The sequence below is a fragment of the Dendronephthya gigantea genome, unplaced genomic scaffold (genome assembly GCF_004324835.1).
Source record: "Dendronephthya gigantea isolate DGI-Jeju-01 unplaced genomic scaffold, DenGig_1.0 000039F, whole genome shotgun sequence".
NCBI lineage: Eukaryota > Metazoa > Cnidaria > Anthozoa > Malacalcyonacea > Nephtheidae > Dendronephthya > Dendronephthya gigantea.
The window spans coordinates 254,442-273,916 of NW_021163049.1; the positions used below are offsets into that span (position 1 = coordinate 254,442).

The 19,475-nt window shown below is 36.9% G+C and overlaps 3 protein-coding genes across 3 annotated transcripts; 2 read left to right on the forward strand and 1 right to left on the reverse strand.

Annotated features, from left to right (window-relative positions):
- The first annotated feature begins 11,649 nt into the window (after window positions 1-11,649).
- On the forward strand, window positions 11,650-13,257 carry LOC114526590 (putative nuclease HARBI1). Its single transcript, XM_028548187.1, has 2 exons — window positions 11,650-12,450; window positions 12,614-13,257. Exons 1-2 carry the CDS (start codon window positions 11,901-11,903, stop codon window positions 13,093-13,095), a joined length of 1,032 nt encoding a protein of 343 aa, XP_028403988.1. The 5' UTR covers window positions 11,650-11,900; the 3' UTR covers window positions 13,096-13,257.
- Window positions 13,258-13,663: 406 nt separating this feature from the next.
- On the reverse strand, window positions 13,664-14,850 carry LOC114526513 (myb/SANT-like DNA-binding domain-containing protein 4). Its single transcript, XM_028548126.1, has 2 exons — window positions 14,454-14,850; window positions 13,664-14,052 (listed from the first exon to the last, which is right to left on the reverse strand). Exons 1-2 carry the CDS (start codon window positions 14,848-14,850, stop codon window positions 13,664-13,666), a joined length of 786 nt encoding a protein of 261 aa, XP_028403927.1.
- Window positions 14,851-17,601: 2,751 nt separating this feature from the next.
- Window positions 17,602-18,045, forward strand: LOC114526515. Its single transcript, XM_028548127.1, has one exon. The coding sequence runs from the start codon at window positions 17,602-17,604 to the stop codon at window positions 18,043-18,045; it is 444 nt and encodes a 147-aa protein (XP_028403928.1).
- Window positions 18,046-19,475: the final 1,430 nt, after the last annotated feature.

Below are 19,475 nucleotides of genomic sequence, written 5' to 3' on the forward strand. Positions count from 1 at the left end.
GAAAAACTTAAAGAGTGGCTTAATGTTAATAAATTAAGTTTGAACATTCCAAAACCGAATTCATGGTTATCGGTTCTCGTCAAAGACTATCAACTTTCGATGACCATGATATTAATGTTATTGTCGATAAGAAACAAATCGAAAAGGTAGAGAGTACTAAATCACTAGGACTTTCTATTGACGAAAACTTGACCTGGAAAAAACATATTGACGATATTTCTAAAAAAGTATCATCAGGAATAAGTGCTTTAAAACGAATAAGAAGTTTTGTCAACCAGATACAGCAGCTAGAGTGTATCAGGGTTAATCGAGCCATATTTTTCATATTGTGCTCCTGTTTGGGACGGCATTGGTAGTAAATTGAGCGACAAACTTCAAAAACTCCAAAATAGAGCTGCACGTGTTATAACTTGCTCTCCCTATGATGCCTCCTCTAGCTCTGTTCTTGAAAAACTTGGTTGGAATAACTTGCATGTCAACCGTAAAATGCAAAAAGCTATTCTCATGTATAAAGTCAGGAACAATTTAACACCTATGTATTTACAAGATTTGTTTGTCACTAGAGTTAATCACTATAGTCTCAGAAATACAAATGGCAAACTATTCGTTCCTAAACCTAAAACTGACTATCTTAAACGCTCCTTCAGTTTTAGTGGAGCTTCAATATGGAATAGCTTGCCTGAGCCCTTGCGTCTCTCTGAATCTCTTTCTTCATTTAAAAGATCTCTAAGAATTAATTGTAATTCTATTTAGCTTAATCCGACCCCCACACGGCAACCTGGTAGAACAGTGGTTTTTATATATCGGTCACATAATTTATATACTATAGTTTAGAGTAATTTATCATCTTTACATGTATTTTACTGAATGGTTTACCGTTTTTTAAATAAAGGCGATGTATGTATGAAGCGCTTTCGAAAATTTCCCAAAATGTTGTAAACGAAGGGACCTCACCTCTAAATTTTGGCAAATTTAATTTCGGTAGTTTGGGTTTTACTGTTTTTTATTCGGCATTATGCGTACCAGTGACACTTGGAACATTTGACTCACCCAGTGTAAGTGTTTGTTCATTACTTGCTACCACAGTATTAGTTTGGCCAAATCGTGTGAAGTTTGGTGTACTTGGAGAAACTGTCTGTTCCCTTATTTCCTGTGCAATCAGACCATTTACGTTCATGATTCGTGCGACCATAGACTCAGAATCTTCGATTTCGTGCGTGATCTCTTCGACTGGACAAAGGTTTAAAATGTTTTGATCAATTAAGCTTAACGTTTTTTGTTTCTCGTCTAACAGACAGCGGATAAGTTGGAGGCGTGAAATGTCGTCCTTCGATAAGGTATCGCTTGAAAATATACCCAAAGCTTTCTTTTCATGTTTCGTGACCACGCCTCGATGTCCCCCTCGAATCGCCTTGAGTTGCGTTAGCTTTTCGCTCATTTTGCTGACAGTATAAAATACTTGCTTGTAAACACACCTCGTAAATCAACACTCGAATACAACTCCTTTACACCAAGATAATTTGTGAAGTACACAGACTTCGTTCGATTTCGTACAATATAATAAACCTTGTTCGATAAAATGGATAAATAACTCGTAGAATGTACCAACCTTCGCTCGATAAATTCACGTAAAATAATCCGTTTCTCGTTCGCTAAAGTATCTCGATTTCGTACAATACAACAAACCTTGCTCGATAAAGAACTCGTAGAATGCACCTACCTTCGCTCGATAAATTCACGTAAAATAATCCGTTTCTCGTTCGCTAAAGTATCTCGATTTCGTACAGTACAACAAACCTTGCTCGATAAATAACTCGCAGAATGTACCAACCTTCGCTCGATAAATAACTCTTTTCTTCGCTTGTAATTACTGTCGTTAGCCAAATAGGTTCATAATAGACCTATTGGCCCCACGTTGGGCGCCATTTAATAAACTTTAATAACTATTCACAATTATTTACATGAATTTTTCCACAATAAATTTAAACCAATGTCCTATTTCATCTCTGTTCAAAAAAAATGTGTTCAGTACTCGAGCCCTCGTGTTATATCACACGTCACATCACGTGATGTAGCTAACCCAATAACTAATTAACAATTAGATTAATATAAACTTTATAACAGTATTATGATGCCAATTAATAATATGTGATACCACAAACAATCATGGAGAAAATATAATTAAGAAAACTAGTCCAGTCAACAATATACTACGAAAACCACCCATGTGCGGACTAGTTTAAAAATAACGTGTCACGTTATGGTGTCCAATCCCCGCCAAAAATCAACTTCCTTATTTTCAACAACTTATTTTTTTCAACATAACTTTTTTCTGACAACTTTTCCTACTTAACACGGAATTTCAGACAAGAAACATCTTTAACATAGAAATTTTTAGTTCCAACAACATTGTATTACCGACACAACTTTATTTTCGCAGTATAACTGTATTTTCATTGCAACTTTTTTTAAACAACATTTTTAATCCAACCGCAATTCATATCGATTCGTTGATCGCGTATTTTTTCCCGCGCTTTCATTCATCCTTTCGAAGTCAATATGGCAGATCGTTCAGGATTGAGCGAAAAAGACAAAGAGTATATTTTACAAGCAGTTTACGACGTGATAAATATTATTGATAGGCTTATTGAATCAGAAGATACTTCAACAGGTTTCCAAAGGCTTTCATTTAAGCTGGATTATCTTCAAAGGTTGCTCGTGAATTTGGCCGTAGATGATTCCGTAATTGCCTGTGTAGGACAAGCTGCAAATACACTTTTTAACGTCGATCAGGCGAGCCGGGTCAATGAAGAATATAGAGCAACAGCTCCTACAATAAATAGTGGCAGGCGAGGCAGGCCTGCTTTCGATATCAAGGAGGAACAATTGTCTTTTCTCTTAGAGACTGGGTTTAAAGTAGCCGATATAAGCAAGGTGACTGGAGTTAGCCAAAGGACAGTTGAACGAAGGATGGCTGCTTTTGGACTCTCGGTTACATGCAGGTATTGTAAGAAACTCGAGAAATAAAATTTATTATTTAAAATATCTCATAGCTGAGTTGAAAAAGCTGACAGTTGAAAATGTTTTAAGGTATGTTTTGTGATATTGGTGATGATCAACTAGATGAATTAGTTCGAGAAATTTCTAATGACCATCCCAACTTTGGTATAAGGATGATCAAAGGTTCCCTACAAAGTAAGGGATGTCGTGTCCAACGTGACCGGATACGTTCTTCACTCCTTCGGACAGATCCGATTGGTCTTTTTCAACGCTGGCAGCAAGTCATAAAACGACGCTCCTACAATGTGAAATTCCCCCGTTTGCTCTGCGATATTGATGGCAACCATAAACTTATCAGGTAACAATAGACCATTCTAAGATAGGCTTTGTAAAGCAAAAATGCTATCTTGAAACTGTCTCAATACTGAACATTGAACTGAACTTATAGTTAACAGCATAATTTGCAAGCCAGTGTGAAACTTTGGAACTTAACTTTATTACGCTTAACCACCGTGATCTAGCCAACTATTCAGTTGACATTTCAGTCGACTTTCTTGTGTTGTCACCTACTTATTTTCAAAAGTTATATGGTCAGCCTTTCCAACAGTCATGTGTTTGTTAAAAATTTCATTAGTAAAATAATTTTAAAAACGCTGTTAATATAAAAATTTTGTTTTAGCTGGAGGATTGTAATACACGGAGGAATTGGTGGGTATTCAAGAATCCCTGTATTTTTAAAGGCTTCTAATAACAAGAGCAGACACTGTTTTACAAGCATTTCTTGAAGGCGTTGAAGAGTTTGGGCTCTTCTCAAGAGTACGCTCAGATAAAGGGGGAGAAAATGTGGATATAGCTGTATATATATGCTCTCCCATCCACAGCGTGGGCCAGGACGAGGCAGCATGATAACAGGCATGGGTTTATAGATTCAATTGTATGCATTTGATTCCAAACAATTTTCCCATAAAATCTAAGAATATTAACTTACTGGGGTGTTGATAACGTAATTTATTGTAATTTACAGGCAAAAGTACGCATAATCAGCGGATTGAGAGACTTTGGCGAGATGTATTTGCTGTGTGCCTTAGCGTATTTTATGAACTTTTTTTGTCAATGGAAGAACAAGGTCTTTTAGACAAAGATGATGATATACACATATTGTGTTTGCACTATGTCTTCCTGCCGATGATTAATCAGCATTTAAAAAACTGGAGAGATGCATGGGCTCGTCACCCAATTAGGACAAAGAGCAATAGGAGTCATTTCCAGCTGTGGGTTAATAGTTTGCAACAGGCAGAAAATGTGCACGCACATGAACATCGTTGAGCCTATACCCAGGTACTATAACATGCTAATTATAGTCACTGCCTAAAAAACAATGCCTTTCTTGATTCCTTTGACCCTTTCATTTAATACCTGGTAGTGTCCCCTTTCCTACAGTCTGTTTGTGCCCATTTCATGACGAAGAGTTACAAATGCTACCCGGAAAGGACAAACATATTCAGAAGGGGTTGATACATATCTCTTCATCACCGAGTTGATTAACACTAGGTAAATGTCAGATTTTACAGAAAAGTGGTTTTAACACATCAACAAAACTCAATATTTACAAAAACATTTTGCTTTGGGTCCTATGCTTACAAGTTATGTAAAAACAAATCTATGAGCACCAAACTCTAACGCTGTATCCATGTTTTAAATGCCTGGAATGAAGAACGCTTTGTTGGTAGTATTATTGTCTTGAAGCATGTCTCAGATAGAGGAAAGTCATTTACATTGCCATCAAACCTTACCAAAAGAGATTCTGCTTTATGTTCAAGGCTGTTGCATGCAGTCAAAAAAAAACAAGATCAACAATACTAGCTCCATCTGCAAGAAATTTAGCAGCAAGAGTTTGATGAACAAATATTTCATTATGTTAACACATTCTAATGAAGATATATACCTTTTGAACTTTTGCCAATTTCATTTATTTATTTATTGAATGAAGAACTCTGCAGATACTTGGTTCGCTTCTCGTTTTTCAAAATACAGGCTTTCTATCACCTCTTTAGCTGTTATGATCCTTGCATTTTCATTGGGAAACACCAATTTGGATAACATAGAGCATTTTATCAGGAATGATGTCAATCAAACTTCATCCATTCCTGTGGCAATTGGAATGATATTAACACTAATATAACAAATCAAGTTGTTGTCAATTAATACAATAATTAGCATACTAAGTGATATGATTACATTTCGATGAATTTAGTTTGGGCACAACACAGTTGAAAAAATAGATGTTAGCAACTAAATGCATTTTTTTGTACCTTTTGCGATATCATCTATTTGGAATCTTCTTTTCTCTATGACATTAAACATCATTAACTCTTGGATAGCCAACTCACGATTTTCGGTGAATGTGTCGGGATCTCTACAAGCTTCAAGTAGATATTGCAATAAATTCTTTTCGTAATTCGCTTTTACCATCCACACGGCATACCGTAAATCGCTGTTTGGGCAGGTCTTCATTTATTGTTTGTTTCTGAAATTGCAACATACCAGCTTCTGGGGTATATGACGATGCTGAAGACTTATAGTTGTTTTCTTCTTCGGAAATGTCAATTAAGGGAATCCCTATATGTAAAAGGTTCATAATTTAGTATACAAAAAACTCACGAGAGACGAAATACTTTGAATATTGTAAATAGCAACTCAATTCTGACATTGTAGTATAAAAATTGATATAGTCAGGTTCCATTAAAGGTTCCAATCAATTAAAGCAAACGTGATTTTACATGGTTCTATCTTTTTCATTGCCTTTGTCATTCACTTTCTTTTTTTTTGGTAATGCAATATGTTATTGTGTACAACCAGGCGAATTAACACTTGTTCTTCGCATGTGTTTTCTATAAGAATCTCATCCCCGAGCCGGTGCGGGGCACCGTGCGAGGGTGCTAATTCCGCTCGGATATTTACACCCACGACATGCAAATGCGAAATCAAAGTCGGCCGCCATTATGCAATGGACCTCACGCTATGGACGGTCTTCTACGTCATGCGCATGCGCCAGTGTGAACTACTAAGCTCTTGATTGGTCGAGACAAAAATTTGTATTTTCAAACGTCAATGAATAACCGTCATTTAGCAAAATTTTGATAAAATTTACAAATTCATATTTTCATAAATATGGAATATTTGTATTTTTACTAAATTAGAGGGAAACTCGAATGAGGTCAGGCCTTTTCACGGTTTAACAAATAACAAGACCAAATTTTCAACCGAATTCACCGTGTATAATGAAGTCGGAGGATTTTACACTCAATATTTCATCCGACACAGCTTTAAAAACTAAAAAGTAATTCTTTTGTGGTAAACACAACTATAATGTTCTAAAATGTATTTCACTATAAATCTGAATGTGTTATGTGATAAACGACATTATAATTTCATTTATAAAGTCTGTTTTCATAATGACAAAAAGAAAATAAAATCAAAACATTCCCGTGCAAATTGCTCTGGCAAGTGTATTTTGACTCTAAAGTAAGGGAAAAAGGTGTTCGAAAGACGAAAAATGTTAATATTTTAAAGCTGGCTCTATTGATCTCCATTTTTGTCATTGTGTGTCATGTGTCATTTCTACAATTCAAAACACACGAAAAAATTTCTTTGAAAATAATTTATTTTGCCATAAAACTAGCAAAAACTACATGTTTTTTATTCGAATCTTGAACTTGAATTCAAAGGATTTACAATAAACAAATACAACTTTTACCTATATAATTATACAATACTTTTTACACGAGTATAAATCCAACTTTACACACAAATGGTAAATGCTAACAGATATTAATTTCAGTTCATACATGATTGTAATATTCATGAAGGACATGTAAATCAATTTCCAATCTAATCTAAGATTAATTATGCAATTCTGTGTGGTTTCTATGAAAAGATTGAAAGCTATTTTCCAATTTCTGGATGTGAATATTTAATGAAAAATATAAATATTTTGTGCTCTGAAACTATAATATGATGATGAATGTGTCCTAACCTTCCCTTTTACATGGAGTTTTAATGTTGCAGAATGTGCATTGCATGGATAGATTCAAGAACAAGGCTTTTTGTTGAGATTAATTACATGAATGAATTTAAACCAAGCTTAAATAGTTTGAGCAGTTAATGCATAAGGGTAATATAAAAGCTTACCTATATATGAATAACATAAATTTCTTATACTGATATGCAAGCTATAATTCTAGAACCATTGTCTAACCTTGCTGCTGCTGCTAGATAATTCAGTTCTAGAATTTCCATCGGTGCCGGCCTAAAGAGGGTCCGAAGAGACCAAAGTGAAATAATAATACGCATAGGAGACAACATAGGGTTCACAAATATCAGTAAACTGCATATACGTTGTAAAACATTTTTTAATAGCCATCTAACTTGCTATCTTGAACTGTTGAACAGTAGAACTCAATGTCTTGATATGTCATCTGCTCAAAGTTAACTTTGAGAGATTGTTTTGCCATCTAGAAAAAAATATGACTGTATGTTGGCGAAATATAGTCATATAGCCATGTTTACATTTTTCATTTAAAATTATTTTACACCAATTTTATCGATCGATAAGCTGTAATTTTACAGCAATTTTACAGCTCAGGAAAAAATTAGCAGAAATCTGTTGACAGAAACAATCGAAGATAGAATATACAACGGAGTTTTTTGGTTTATTTTCCCAGTGTATATAGACTACAGTACATGTGATGTCATGCCGACTCAAAAGCAAAACAACTCTTCAACTTGGCACACATGCATGACATGGATAGTAAAATACTTATTACCAAGACATAATATCATTCTCTATTTTGAATTGCCATTTAACCCGTATTTAAAACATCTATTGCATGGTAGTAGATAGAAAGAATAGTGTTTTGTAGTGACACAAAATATACAGAACGTCAGATGCGTAAATGCGTTCGAGTTCGACTTTTAAATAAAATTCGGCCTTCATGTCGGTATGCAAGCCATGCATCCTGTACTTTTTTAAAACGAAATAAACAAAAACATTTCAGTTAGTTACTTTTTGCCATTTTCACAGCATTACTTTGGTATAAAGATAAAAAATATAGTGATATTTGTGAATAAATTTGAACCATTTCAGTCATTAGGTGTGAAATTATATAATATGACTGTCACTTTTCATTTAGTTTTCAATAATTTTTGTCACAAAAACATAGATTTTGCACCAAATATATATCGCCAAATTTTGCATAAATAAGAGGAAGAAAAATGAAATAAATTTTCAAAACTTGAGACGAAATACTTTGGAAAAGACTGAATTTTTGCCTGAGTTTGTGTCAGCCTTTTCTATATTTCCCCGACGAAAGCAGCCGAAAAAATTAATGAAAACATCACAAAAACGCCTCAAATGAAAGGCAAAACTCCCTCACCTGAAAACTATGATAACAACGATGAAACCGAGCTTTAAAGGTATCGAAAAATATGTAAACCAAAGGCGAAAACGGAGATATAACTCGGCGGATAGCTTTGTACTGCAAAAAATACAAATATTGTTTTTTTGCACAATAAGCCTCGCTTCCATGTTATGCGAAGGCGCGGTTACTAAGTTTCGCAATTGGTCTATAGCACTGAGCTATATAATAATTCCTGGAGGACCGGCTCCTAATCACTGAGCTATATAATAATTCCTGGAGGACCGGCTCCTGTCAAAAAAGTGAAGCCACTAAGATGGCGGATTTTGAGCTTTGCTGACGCCACTTGGTTCCTTTTGCTCATGGTAGTTACCACTGACATACCGCGATACAAAGTGAAAAACTGTGTCCATCACCCTCCCGATTTTTACGAAAATATTTTCAGCTTTCCGTATATATTTTTTTGTTTTTCATATAAAATGGATAAAAGCGTTTCTCTTTTTCCCTGTTCAACAAATGGAAAGGACACGTAGCTTCGTGCTCTGCGTCTGACGTTGTGAATGGCTTAATTCACTTATCGGTAGAGTGAATTTTCTCATTTTGCCCTTATTTTATAAAATCCAGGTAAGCCGTTTTTCAACTTTTTTTACTATAAACAATTTCGTTTTTGGCCTTCGAGTTTGGACTATAGTATAAACTGATTACCAAAGCCTCTGAGACTATAAATCCATCAAAACGTGTGGTACAAACAGCCTTTGGTACATTACAGTGCTGTCAATGCAATGTTATATACCCAAATTTTATCATTTTTTCTTAACTTGTGTCAATCTTTTGAGTTTGGTCTATGTTGTTTTCATGATAGCAAACATCAATGTTAATAGGTAAACCATTCCCCCCAGTGAGTCTACTATAGTCACTCTTCTATTGATCCCACCCAACATCAATTAACATGATCTGAGGGTGCTGATAGAAAATAGTAAGTTGCTGTAAACAGTGTAAAATTCCAACCTCTGATAGTGAGCCCTGTTAAAGCCTAGTTAATATATTATCTTGTTTACCTTGTCAAACCCAAAGTGAAATGATCAATTATCACAGCTCTTAATTTATTTTTTAGCTTCTTGCACCTTGTGAATAAATCTTGATCATATCTCCATTTTTATTTTTCAGGATGAAGTTCATGCATTTTATGACTGTGCATTGTTATTCTTCATTTCCATGTTATCTGATTTTGTTGTTGTCTGGTGTTTTTATACCATTTGTCATATTTATTAATTAATGAAATAAATATAAACATGCATTGACTGAGCAGTGTGTCTTTAATCTGCTGCAACTTTTGTAATTTTCTGTTTATGGTATCAACCTCCAAAGGGGTTATATTCATTAGGCTAATCAGTGGAGCCCATGGAGGGATAAATGTTATTCTTTACTATGACCAAGGGTCCAGGATCCATGCAATTAGAGAATGCTGAAAACTTTTAAAGCCTGTTATTAAGGTTTATTAGGGTACAAGTTGATGACTTGAATGAAAAGTATATTATGCAAATATGATTCTTGGTTGAAACTATATTGCTGCACTAAGTATTAGTCAGCTGCCCAGCATTTTGCCTGAGCTTTGGCCTCTGTTTCTGTGGATTTTGGATTGTGCATAGATATAAAGTCTTGAAGACAACATCACATACTGAATACTGATTACATACTTCCTGCGCAATTCATCAGTTCAGGGTTTAGAAAAGTCAAATTGTTGCCCATAAATTCCTAGTTGTCTTCAAAATATGCGAGGATAGTGCCAAAACATTCAAACATTTGTAAACTCTCATATTGGAATGTATAAATAACAAAAATATTATTACGAAAATAAAATAAGAAACCTGTCAGTTCGTGTCAGTATTAAAATCTTTAGTTTGTCCACATTTTTCCATATTTTAATATATTTGTTTCCGCACTGGCTAAAAAATAGCGTGTATGACTTGTATTCATCTTAAAATAAAACTTTATTGTATGTCAGTGCGAAAAATATAAAAAAAAACCCGAAAAACAGTTCAAAAACAAAAAAGATTTCACGGCAAAAAAAAATATAAAAACCAGGGGGGAGAACTGTTATTTACAAAAACCAGGGGGGAGAATACTGCTGTAGCGGGCTCAGAATTGAGCCTGGTCAGTGGTAAATACCATGGTCAAAAGGAACCAAGTGGCGTCAGCAAAGCTTCTGCGGTTGCGCAGAAGGGCGAAATCCGCCATGTTGGTGGCTTCAAAAAGATGGCGGCGAAGTTACTGAAAAATGAGGAGCCGGTCCTCCAGGAATTATTATATAGCTCAGTGCTCCTAATGTTTTTGGCTAAAAAAGTGAAGCAAGAAACATGGCGGATTTTTCGTGCTGACGTCAGATATGGTCCCACTGGGCAATGGTAATGACCACTGACCAACCGCGATCCAAGCCAACAGACGTTGTTCTTCACCCTCCGGTTTTTTGCAAAAAATTCCCGCCTTGAATAGTTTTTCAAAGTGTTTACACGCATTTAAAACGTTAACCAAGGTTTTTGAAAATTTTTCATAAATATGCCGCGTTTTTGTTCAGCTTTTGGATGCCGGAGTTCAGCTTTTGGATGTTCAGCTTTTGGATGTAATTTTTTGCAAAAAATTCCCGCCTTGAATAGTTTTTCAAAGTGTTTACACGCATTTAAAACGTTAACCAAGGTTTTTGAAAATTTTTCATAAATATGCCGCGTTTTTGTTCAGCTTTTGGATGCCGTAACCGATTGTCTAAGGAAAATATTTCCTCCCATCGTTAAGAATCTTCAGATTTACATTTCAAATAAAATATTTAAATGCGATATAATTCTTAGGTTTTTACAAGACTGCATTAACTCACGACAGCAAAACAGAGGATTAATATTGAAATAGGCTTGGATTTATTTCAGGATTAAAGCGCTATAAATATAGTTTTTAACGATTTCATATTCTTTTATATTTTACGTATTGTATTTCTGTATATTTTAGATATTGTATTTCTGTATTTGCATATTTTAATTATATTTTGAAGTCACGAAAGACGCCATCACGTTCAACACGTCGCCGTGTAATTGCAATAATTTAGGTAGCCTATAAATGTAAGCGCCATGATTTTACTCTTGAACTGAAGCTTGCTATAATAGGTTTGCAGACGATGTATTAATTTAAGTCAGGGTCAAGTACGGTCAAGGGTATAATCCTCATTTAATCTTTCTAACATTCACTTGCATGCATACAGTTAATGGATTTGGTTCATTTAAACACCAGGGGCCGGTTGTTCAAAAGCCGGTTAACGCTAACCCAGGGTTAAATTTGCTTAACCCTGGGTTAAATTTTAACTCTGGGTTACTTTGCGTTGTTCAAAACTAGGTTATCTTTAACCCTAGGTTAAAGGAAGGGTTAACTTTAACCCTCCTCGCTAGATGGGTTAACTTACTTAACCCTAGGTTAACGTATCAAGTTCGCAAATAAAACATGGCAGGCTTTCCTTTTAATTTGTTTCGAATAAATCATCCTCGTCGGGAAAGACGATATCGTCCACGTGGCATAAATATTGACGGCCTTTACGACGATGAGCTAAGGGCAAGGTATAGGTTTGGCAGAAACACAATAAATTACATTACAAACCTTCTGCATGAAGATTTAATTCGCAATACGCAGCGAGGCCATGCACTTGAGCCACAACAACAAGTCCTAATTGCCTTGAGATTTTATGCCTCCGGCAGTTTCCTACAAGTTGTTGGAGATAGTTTCGGTGTTGACAAATCAACGGTGTCTCGAACGGTCAGAGATGTATCTTTGGCACTGAATAGAAGACGAAATGATTTCATAAAATGGCCGTCTTCAATAAACGAAATCGAGAAAGTAAAGAACCACTTTTTTGCACAAGCTGGCTTTCCGTCTGTGATTGGTTGTGTTGACTGTACACACATCAGAATTCAGGCGCCACATCATAACGAGAATAATTACGTGAACCGGAAGCGCTATCACTCTATCAACGTACAGGGCATTTGTGATCATGAAGGTACATACTGATACTGTATCATAATTATATATAATCGCACTGCTATTACTTGTACTGGGCGTCCCAAAAGATTAGTCCAGTTTAATTAATAACTTTTTGAATCAGTAAAGCCATTACACCACACGTTTAAATGTACTACATTTTTAATATACTCCTCTGATAGGACGGTTTACAAACATTGTGGCTCGATGGCCTGGCAGCACCCATGATAGCCACATTTTCCACACATCTCAAATATGCCAGCAGCTTGAGAACAACCACAACCACTTGGAGCAAGGAATTTTGCTTGGTGACAGTGGCTATGCACTGAAGCCATACCTTATGACACCATATCATGAGCCAGCCACAGCAAATCAAAGGGGGTTTAACCGAGCCCATAGGAGGACCCGGGTCATAATTGAACAAGTATTTGGTAGATGGAAAAGACGATTCCATCTTCTGCACTCAGAAGTGAGAATGCACCCGGAAAAGGTTTGCCAGCTTATTGGTGCATGCGCAATATTGCATAATATTGCAATTGCATTTAATGAGCCAATGGATGATGATGATGATGATGATGAAGATGATGAACTGGAAGTACAGGAATATCAAGGGCATGAAACAGGCCATCTTATCAGAGACCATATAGCAAACACTTTTTTTTAAACAGCTATTAATTGGCATGAATTTGTGTATATTAAACCACAGGCTATTATGGTAAGTTGATTGATGTGTTCAAGCTTGTAAATGACTGAGTGTACACTCTACTTTTTCCACATACCCATTTAATTAATATTAAATATTATCATATCAAATATTATAATTTAATATACAGTGTCAATAAAGTATGAGTTATAAATTATATTGCAAATATGTAATTGTGATTAGTTTATGAATAGTTTATGAATGCTATAAATAAAATAAATATATAACATTAATATAAATACTTTACACACAAAATTATATACAGCTAAATGAAATTTATATTAATAAGTTTTTCCTTTAACGTTGGAGGAATAAAGAATGATAAGTACTTGAGAGTGTGTATTTACAATCATGAACATGAAAATTTGTTGCACAAGGCAATCTGCCTGCTTTTAATGTGTAAATGCCTATACCTTACAACCCCTATTACCACTTGCATGCATAGAATTTGAGGTTCTGAAAGTCCAACCATAATTAAGCTGTATAGAAATAATTAAGTTATCAAAGGAATGAATAGACACAGTACCCTTCAAAGCTTCAGCATACTATTTTGTGCCTCTCTTAAAGCCTGGTTTTTTAGTTTTAGGTTTTCCTTCTTCAATATTAAAACTTCTTTCTGGTGTTGTAGAACTTCAGCTTGCAGCTTTAAAACCTCTTGGTTTGTTATTCTCCTTTTTCGTTCTGTTTTGCTTGGTGGAGGGAGGGCGGGGATAAGGGTGGTGGGCACAGGTAAACAATTAGGAGTAAAGACTTCTTCCTTATTGAAAGATGGTGGTATCGGACGCTGTTTTTCACGATCATAATTATCTTCATCTGAATCATCTGAGTCGAGTTGTCCTACTTCTGTTAATTCTTGAAGGATACCGTCTCTAAGTGCGGGCGTGCTACAACCCTCCAAGGATTGTCTATCCTGTCCGTCTGAAAAATGAAGAGACATAAAATACCCAAATAATAAAACATAATACATATACAATAAACAAAGTATATGCTTTAAAAAAAGGCGAAACTGCAAAATGCAAAGTGTTGACACAAGCATTTATATATAGCAGAGTCTTGGCAAAGTTAGAATTTCAACTAGAAAGAAAAAAACTTATCTTAGTTTAGGAAGCCGTTTTCACTAATGGAGTTGAACAAATATTAATAGTTGAAAACTTGGCAATTTCTTTGCAAACATGGCCGCGTTCGTGCAAATATGATGATATGAAATGAATATATGATTACAATTTAATTAAGCGTTGCGCTCTGGAAACTAATTTAGAGACTTGCCCAAACTTGTACCACAGTTCAGCGCAACAAATGCAATCACTTCCCACCGGTACCTGTTTCAAAGCCGCTTAATCCGGTAAAAAGAGGAGTATCTTCAAATATTTTGATTATCCTCTCTTGCGCTGCAGTGGGTTCTTTAGGTGGAGGACCACCTCCAGTTTTTCGCATCTGCCTATTCACATCGGCAAACGTTTTCTTAGCGGAGCTGGTCAGGTTCTTCCACTTCTCTTTAATTTCGCTTGTTGTGCGGTTTGCCACCCCTATCGCGTTTATTTCTTTTGTGATATTCTCCCAAATTTTATTTTTTTTCTGATTCGTTACCGCATTGGTTAGTTTTGACTGGATTAGTCCTAAATTTTCTTGCACTCTGCTGGTCAAAGTGTCTATTTCGGTCACCGTAAAGTTGAGCTTTCTTCTTTTCTTTTGTCTCCCTCCTTCAACGTCCGCCATTTTGCAAGAATTCGCGCGCTTTTTAACCTAAGGTTAACTGCCTTAACCCTGGGTTAGTTAACCGCAACTTTCACACTGCTTTGAACAACGGAGTTTTAACCTGGGGTTAGCTAACCTTGGGTTAAGGATTTTAACCCAGGTTTAACGCTAACCCAGGGTTAAATTTAACCCGCTTTTGAACAACCGGCCCCAGCAGGGGCCGGTTGTTCAAAAGCTGGTTAACTTAACCCAAGGTTAACGCAAATTTTTACATCAATTTTTTTTATCGCTTGTCCATAAAACTTGAATATTTTAACCATGAGGATTTTCTGGTTCAATAGAAAACATATTTTGTAAAGTTTTGAAACAAGCGGGGGTGCAGAAGCACGTAATTAAAAGAGCGGATTAAAATTTAACCCAGGGTTAGCGCTAACCTAGCTTTGAGCAACCGGCGCCAGCATTTAAATACTAATTATTGCACTGCATAGATCTTCTAATATCTTAGACCATTAGTACATTAATTGTTATTATATAGCTTTCCAGATATGAAAATTTATCCTGAGATACGTGCTATGTGGGTTAAAAATGTAAATAAGAACTCCCCAGTCCAGTTTGTACCTACAAAGGGAAGCCGATTATGCTCAGAACATTTTGCAGTGGAGACGAAACAGCAGACTGGAAGCAGAGTGATATTGAAGCAAAATGCTATCCCAACTATATTTCAAAAATCTCAGGTCAATACCAAATATTGATAGTAAAAGATATAGTAATTATTTGCAGTAAATAGTTTGAATATGGTTAGATGCATGCCACTGGATGTGACAATATGAACATGGTATATACAGCCTGAGGGTCATTTTAGTATATTTGTCTCATTAAATTGGCTATATTGTTGAAATTATTAGGGGATAAACAATGCTCAGGAAGCTGTAAATGTAACGTTTGAGAAAAAAGGTTTGTTACAAAGAGTAAAATTGGTAAATGAGGTGAGTGAAGGAGCATTAGGTTTGGAGGTCAGAAATGTAATTGGAAACAAGGAAATTGAATATATGAGGGATGTCTCTGGGGCAATCACAATTGAAGACAGTGTAAGTATGGAATACAATGTAGGTAATGAAGACAGTTTAGGTATTGAGGGGGTCACTGAAGAAATTTCTAGTAGTAATGAAGGTGTAAGTATACTCGGAAAGAAAAGAAAACCTGAGGATGAAGTGATTTTGGATGAGGTAAGCACTGCTCTGAAAAAGGCTCATATTACTAGAACATCTGGAGCAGCGAATCATGATCACACATATCACATCAGTAAATCTCGTTGTAGTTTGAAACAACAAGTCGATGATGTTGTCAGCAAATTGACAAAGTTGCAGAAGAGGTATAAAGTATCCAAACAAAAGACTCGGCGCCTGAAGAGAAAGGTTGTGACTCTGAGTTCAGTGGTAAGTGAGTTAAAAAAGAAGAGTCTTATAAATAGTGATTGTGCCTCAAGCTTGGAAACAACCTTTTCCGGAGTTCCAAAGGAACTGATGAAAAGGTTGGTTTCGCAAAAGAAAAAGAAAAATCCTGGCGCATATCCACCTGAGCTAAGGTCATTTGCTCTGACCTTAAAGTTTTATTCAACGAAGGCATACAATTATGTTCGGAAAAGTTTCAAGCTAGGGCTGCCACACGTATCTGTGATCCGATCGTGGTATACGTCAATGGATGGTGAACCCGGTTTCACGAAGATGCCTGACAGCTTTGAAAGCTAAGGTCCTCGCTGCAAAAAGAAAAGGTGAAGAAGTTGTTTGCGCTCTCACCTTGGATGAGATGTCTATACGAAAACACGTCGAGTGGGATGGTAAGAGAATGCGTGGTTATGTCGACCTCGGAACGGGCATTGAAGACGACTCTCTACCTGAAGCTACCGATGCTCTTGTGTACATGGCCGTTTGCGCAAACTCAAGTTGGAAAATACCCTGTGGATATTTTCTGGTGAATGGGCTGACTGGTGAAGAGAAGGCCAACTTAACGAAAGAATGCATTCGGAAATTGCACGAAGTCTGGGTGAAGGTGATTTCTTTCACATGCGACGGTCCATCGACCCACCAGGCGATGTTAAAGAAGCTCGGCGCAATTCTTACACCTGATAGCCTGCAGGCGTATTTTCCGCATCCGTGTGACCCAGAGGCCAAGATCTACGTGTTTCTGGACGCCTGCCACATGATAAAGTTGGTGCGAAACACAATGTCGGACTGGCAAGTTCTGAAGGATGAAGAAGGGAACACAATTCAGTGGCAATTCATCGAGAAATTGCATCAGTTGCAAGAATCAGAGGGTTTACATCTTGCTAATAAGCTTCGGCAGGGCATATCAAATGGAAACCACAAAAGATGAAGGTAAACCTAGCAGCACAGGCGCTCAGTTCGAGTGTCGCTGATGCTTTAGAATACTGCGAAGGTAAGCTGAAATTGCCAATTTCAGGGATGTGGTCCAACTGTGAAGTTTATACGTGTTTTTGATCGCTTATTTGATGTTCTGAATTCCAGAAACCGGCTGGCGAAGAATTACAAAGCGCCAATCAGGAGATCGAATTATCAGTACACAAAGAAGTTTCTGGACCAGGCGAGTGAGTACATCCGAAATCTAAAGGGTCCTGATGGAAGATCGATTCTCAAGTCGAAAAGGAAAACTGGATTTCTTGGTTTTCTTATTTGCATCAAAGCAGTTTTGGGATTGGCCGACGATCTGGTTATGACGAAGAAACCAGTCCTGAAGTACCTTCTGACGTACAAGATGGGTCAAGATCACTTGGAATTGTTCTTCGGTGCTGTGCGAGCATGCGGAGGATGGAATAACAATCCAACCACACGGCAGTTTGTAGCCGCGTACAAGCAACTGCTGATGAGGCACAATATCAAAGGAGGTCATGGAAACTGCGTTGCTCAAGATGACACTCAGATATTAGATTGCGTCAAAGATCAGTGTGAAATTGAAGAAACGCCGACTGGGATCTCAGATGTGGCGATTGCAAGGCGATACGACCTGGAGTTGAGAGAGCCAGCTGCCGTCGATCATGACTACTGTGATGTGTCTAATGCCATTGAACTGTCTGAGTACAAGGAGGCTGCAATATCGTATATTGCTGGATACGTCTCGAAGATGGTGACGAAAAAGATCCATTGCACCCAATGTACAACGGTGCTGACGACGAAGAGAACATACCGGACTTGTTCGTAACATGGAAAACGAATGGAGGTTTGAAGCTACCGTCACATGGACTGATTAAGATTTGTGAAGAAACGGAGAAGTGCATTAGGAGAATGCTGAATGCTAACCAAGGTGGTTACCTCGTAGCGCTGGACTATCAGGAGCAATTGCGAAGACGGTGCTGGAAACATGTGTGAAGAGCGGGGTCTTTAGCACGTTAAACCAACACATGTTTGACTCAAGTGCAGTAGACAACCACCTGCTCACTCTGATAAAGTGCTGTTCTCAGAGTTATGTCACGATTCGAATGCATCATTTATGTAAGTTAAGGAATGCAAGTATGCATGAGAAAGTAATACGTAAGCAGTTTTCAAAGCTCGTGTTATTCAAACACCAGTAAAGCTGACACGTGACCTGGGCACAGCAGTGGTGCTTTCGAGGTTTGCCTGTATGCCTTTGGATGCAATGTCAATATAACTTGCATGAATTTAACCTTTTCATTTTTTTATGATGCAAAATCATTTGAAATTCCTTCGTTTTCCTTTACATCTTTAAATTTTTTTTAATCTTTACAAAGTTAAAGATGAGGTAAAGTCCGTTCTGCGCATATATTCCGCGCAGCAACACATTCCATCAGTGAGGGAGCAACTTTTGGAATGTTAATGATATGCGATATTAGCGCTTTGTATTACAAACCGACAGTTCGGGAGCACAATTAGTTTATTTTATGTCGCAAGGCGAAGAGGCTAGAATTGCGAGTGACGAAGATAAGGCTGCTAGATAAAAGCAAAATTATGCTAAAAGGAATGCTCCAGGAGAATTTATTTGTTGAATGAGGACACGAGATGGCGAGGCTATTTGCGGCTATCTTTAAAACGAGGAACGGGGAATCAAGGAACGGGGAACGACGAACGGGGAACGGGGAATGAGAATTTCCGGAATCTTTAAAACTCGGAACGAAAATCTCCGGAATCTTTAAAAGCCGGAATGAGAATCTCCGGAATCTTTAAAACCCGGAACGAGAATCTCCGGAATCTTTAAAATCCGGAACGAGAATCTCCGGAATCTTTAAAAACCGGAATGAGAATCTCCGGAATCTTTAAAACCCGGAACGAGAATCTCCGGAATCTTTAAAAGCCGGAATGAGAATCTCCGGAATCTTTAAAACCCGGAACGAGAATCTCCGGAATCTTTAAAACCCGGAACGAGAATCTCCGGAATCTTTAAAACCCGGAACGAGAATCTCCGGAATCTTTAAAAGCCGGAATGAGAATTTCCGGAATCTTTAAAACCCGGAACGAGAATCTCCGGAATTGCACTTGATAAGCATGCCATAGAAATTTCCAATCAGCAGTACATAGATAGTTAGGGAGCAATGAAATTGTGCACATATGATATTGCACTGCATGAAAGCAAAAGAAATTATTTCAGTATTACTTTGTGACACCTAAAAAATATAT

Coding starts and splice junctions, on each gene's coding strand:
- LOC114526590 (XM_028548187.1), top strand. CDS start 11,901: ATGGCAGGCTTTCCTTTTAATTTGTTTCGAATAAATCATCCTCGTCGG. Junction 12,451..12,613: donor GGGCATTTGTGATCATGAAG/GTACATACTGAT, acceptor CTCCTCTGATAG/GACGGTTTACAAACATTGTG.
- LOC114526515 (XM_028548127.1), top strand. CDS start 17,602: ATGGGTCAAGATCACTTGGAATTGTTCTTCGGTGCTGTGCGAGCATGC.
- LOC114526513 (XM_028548126.1), bottom strand. CDS start 14,850: ATGGCGGACGTTGAAGGAGGGAGACAAAAGAAAAGAAGAAAGCTCAAC. Junction 14,053..14,453: donor ATTAAGCGGCTTTGAAACAG/GTACCGGTGGGA, acceptor TTCATTTTTCAG/ACGGACAGGATAGACAATCC.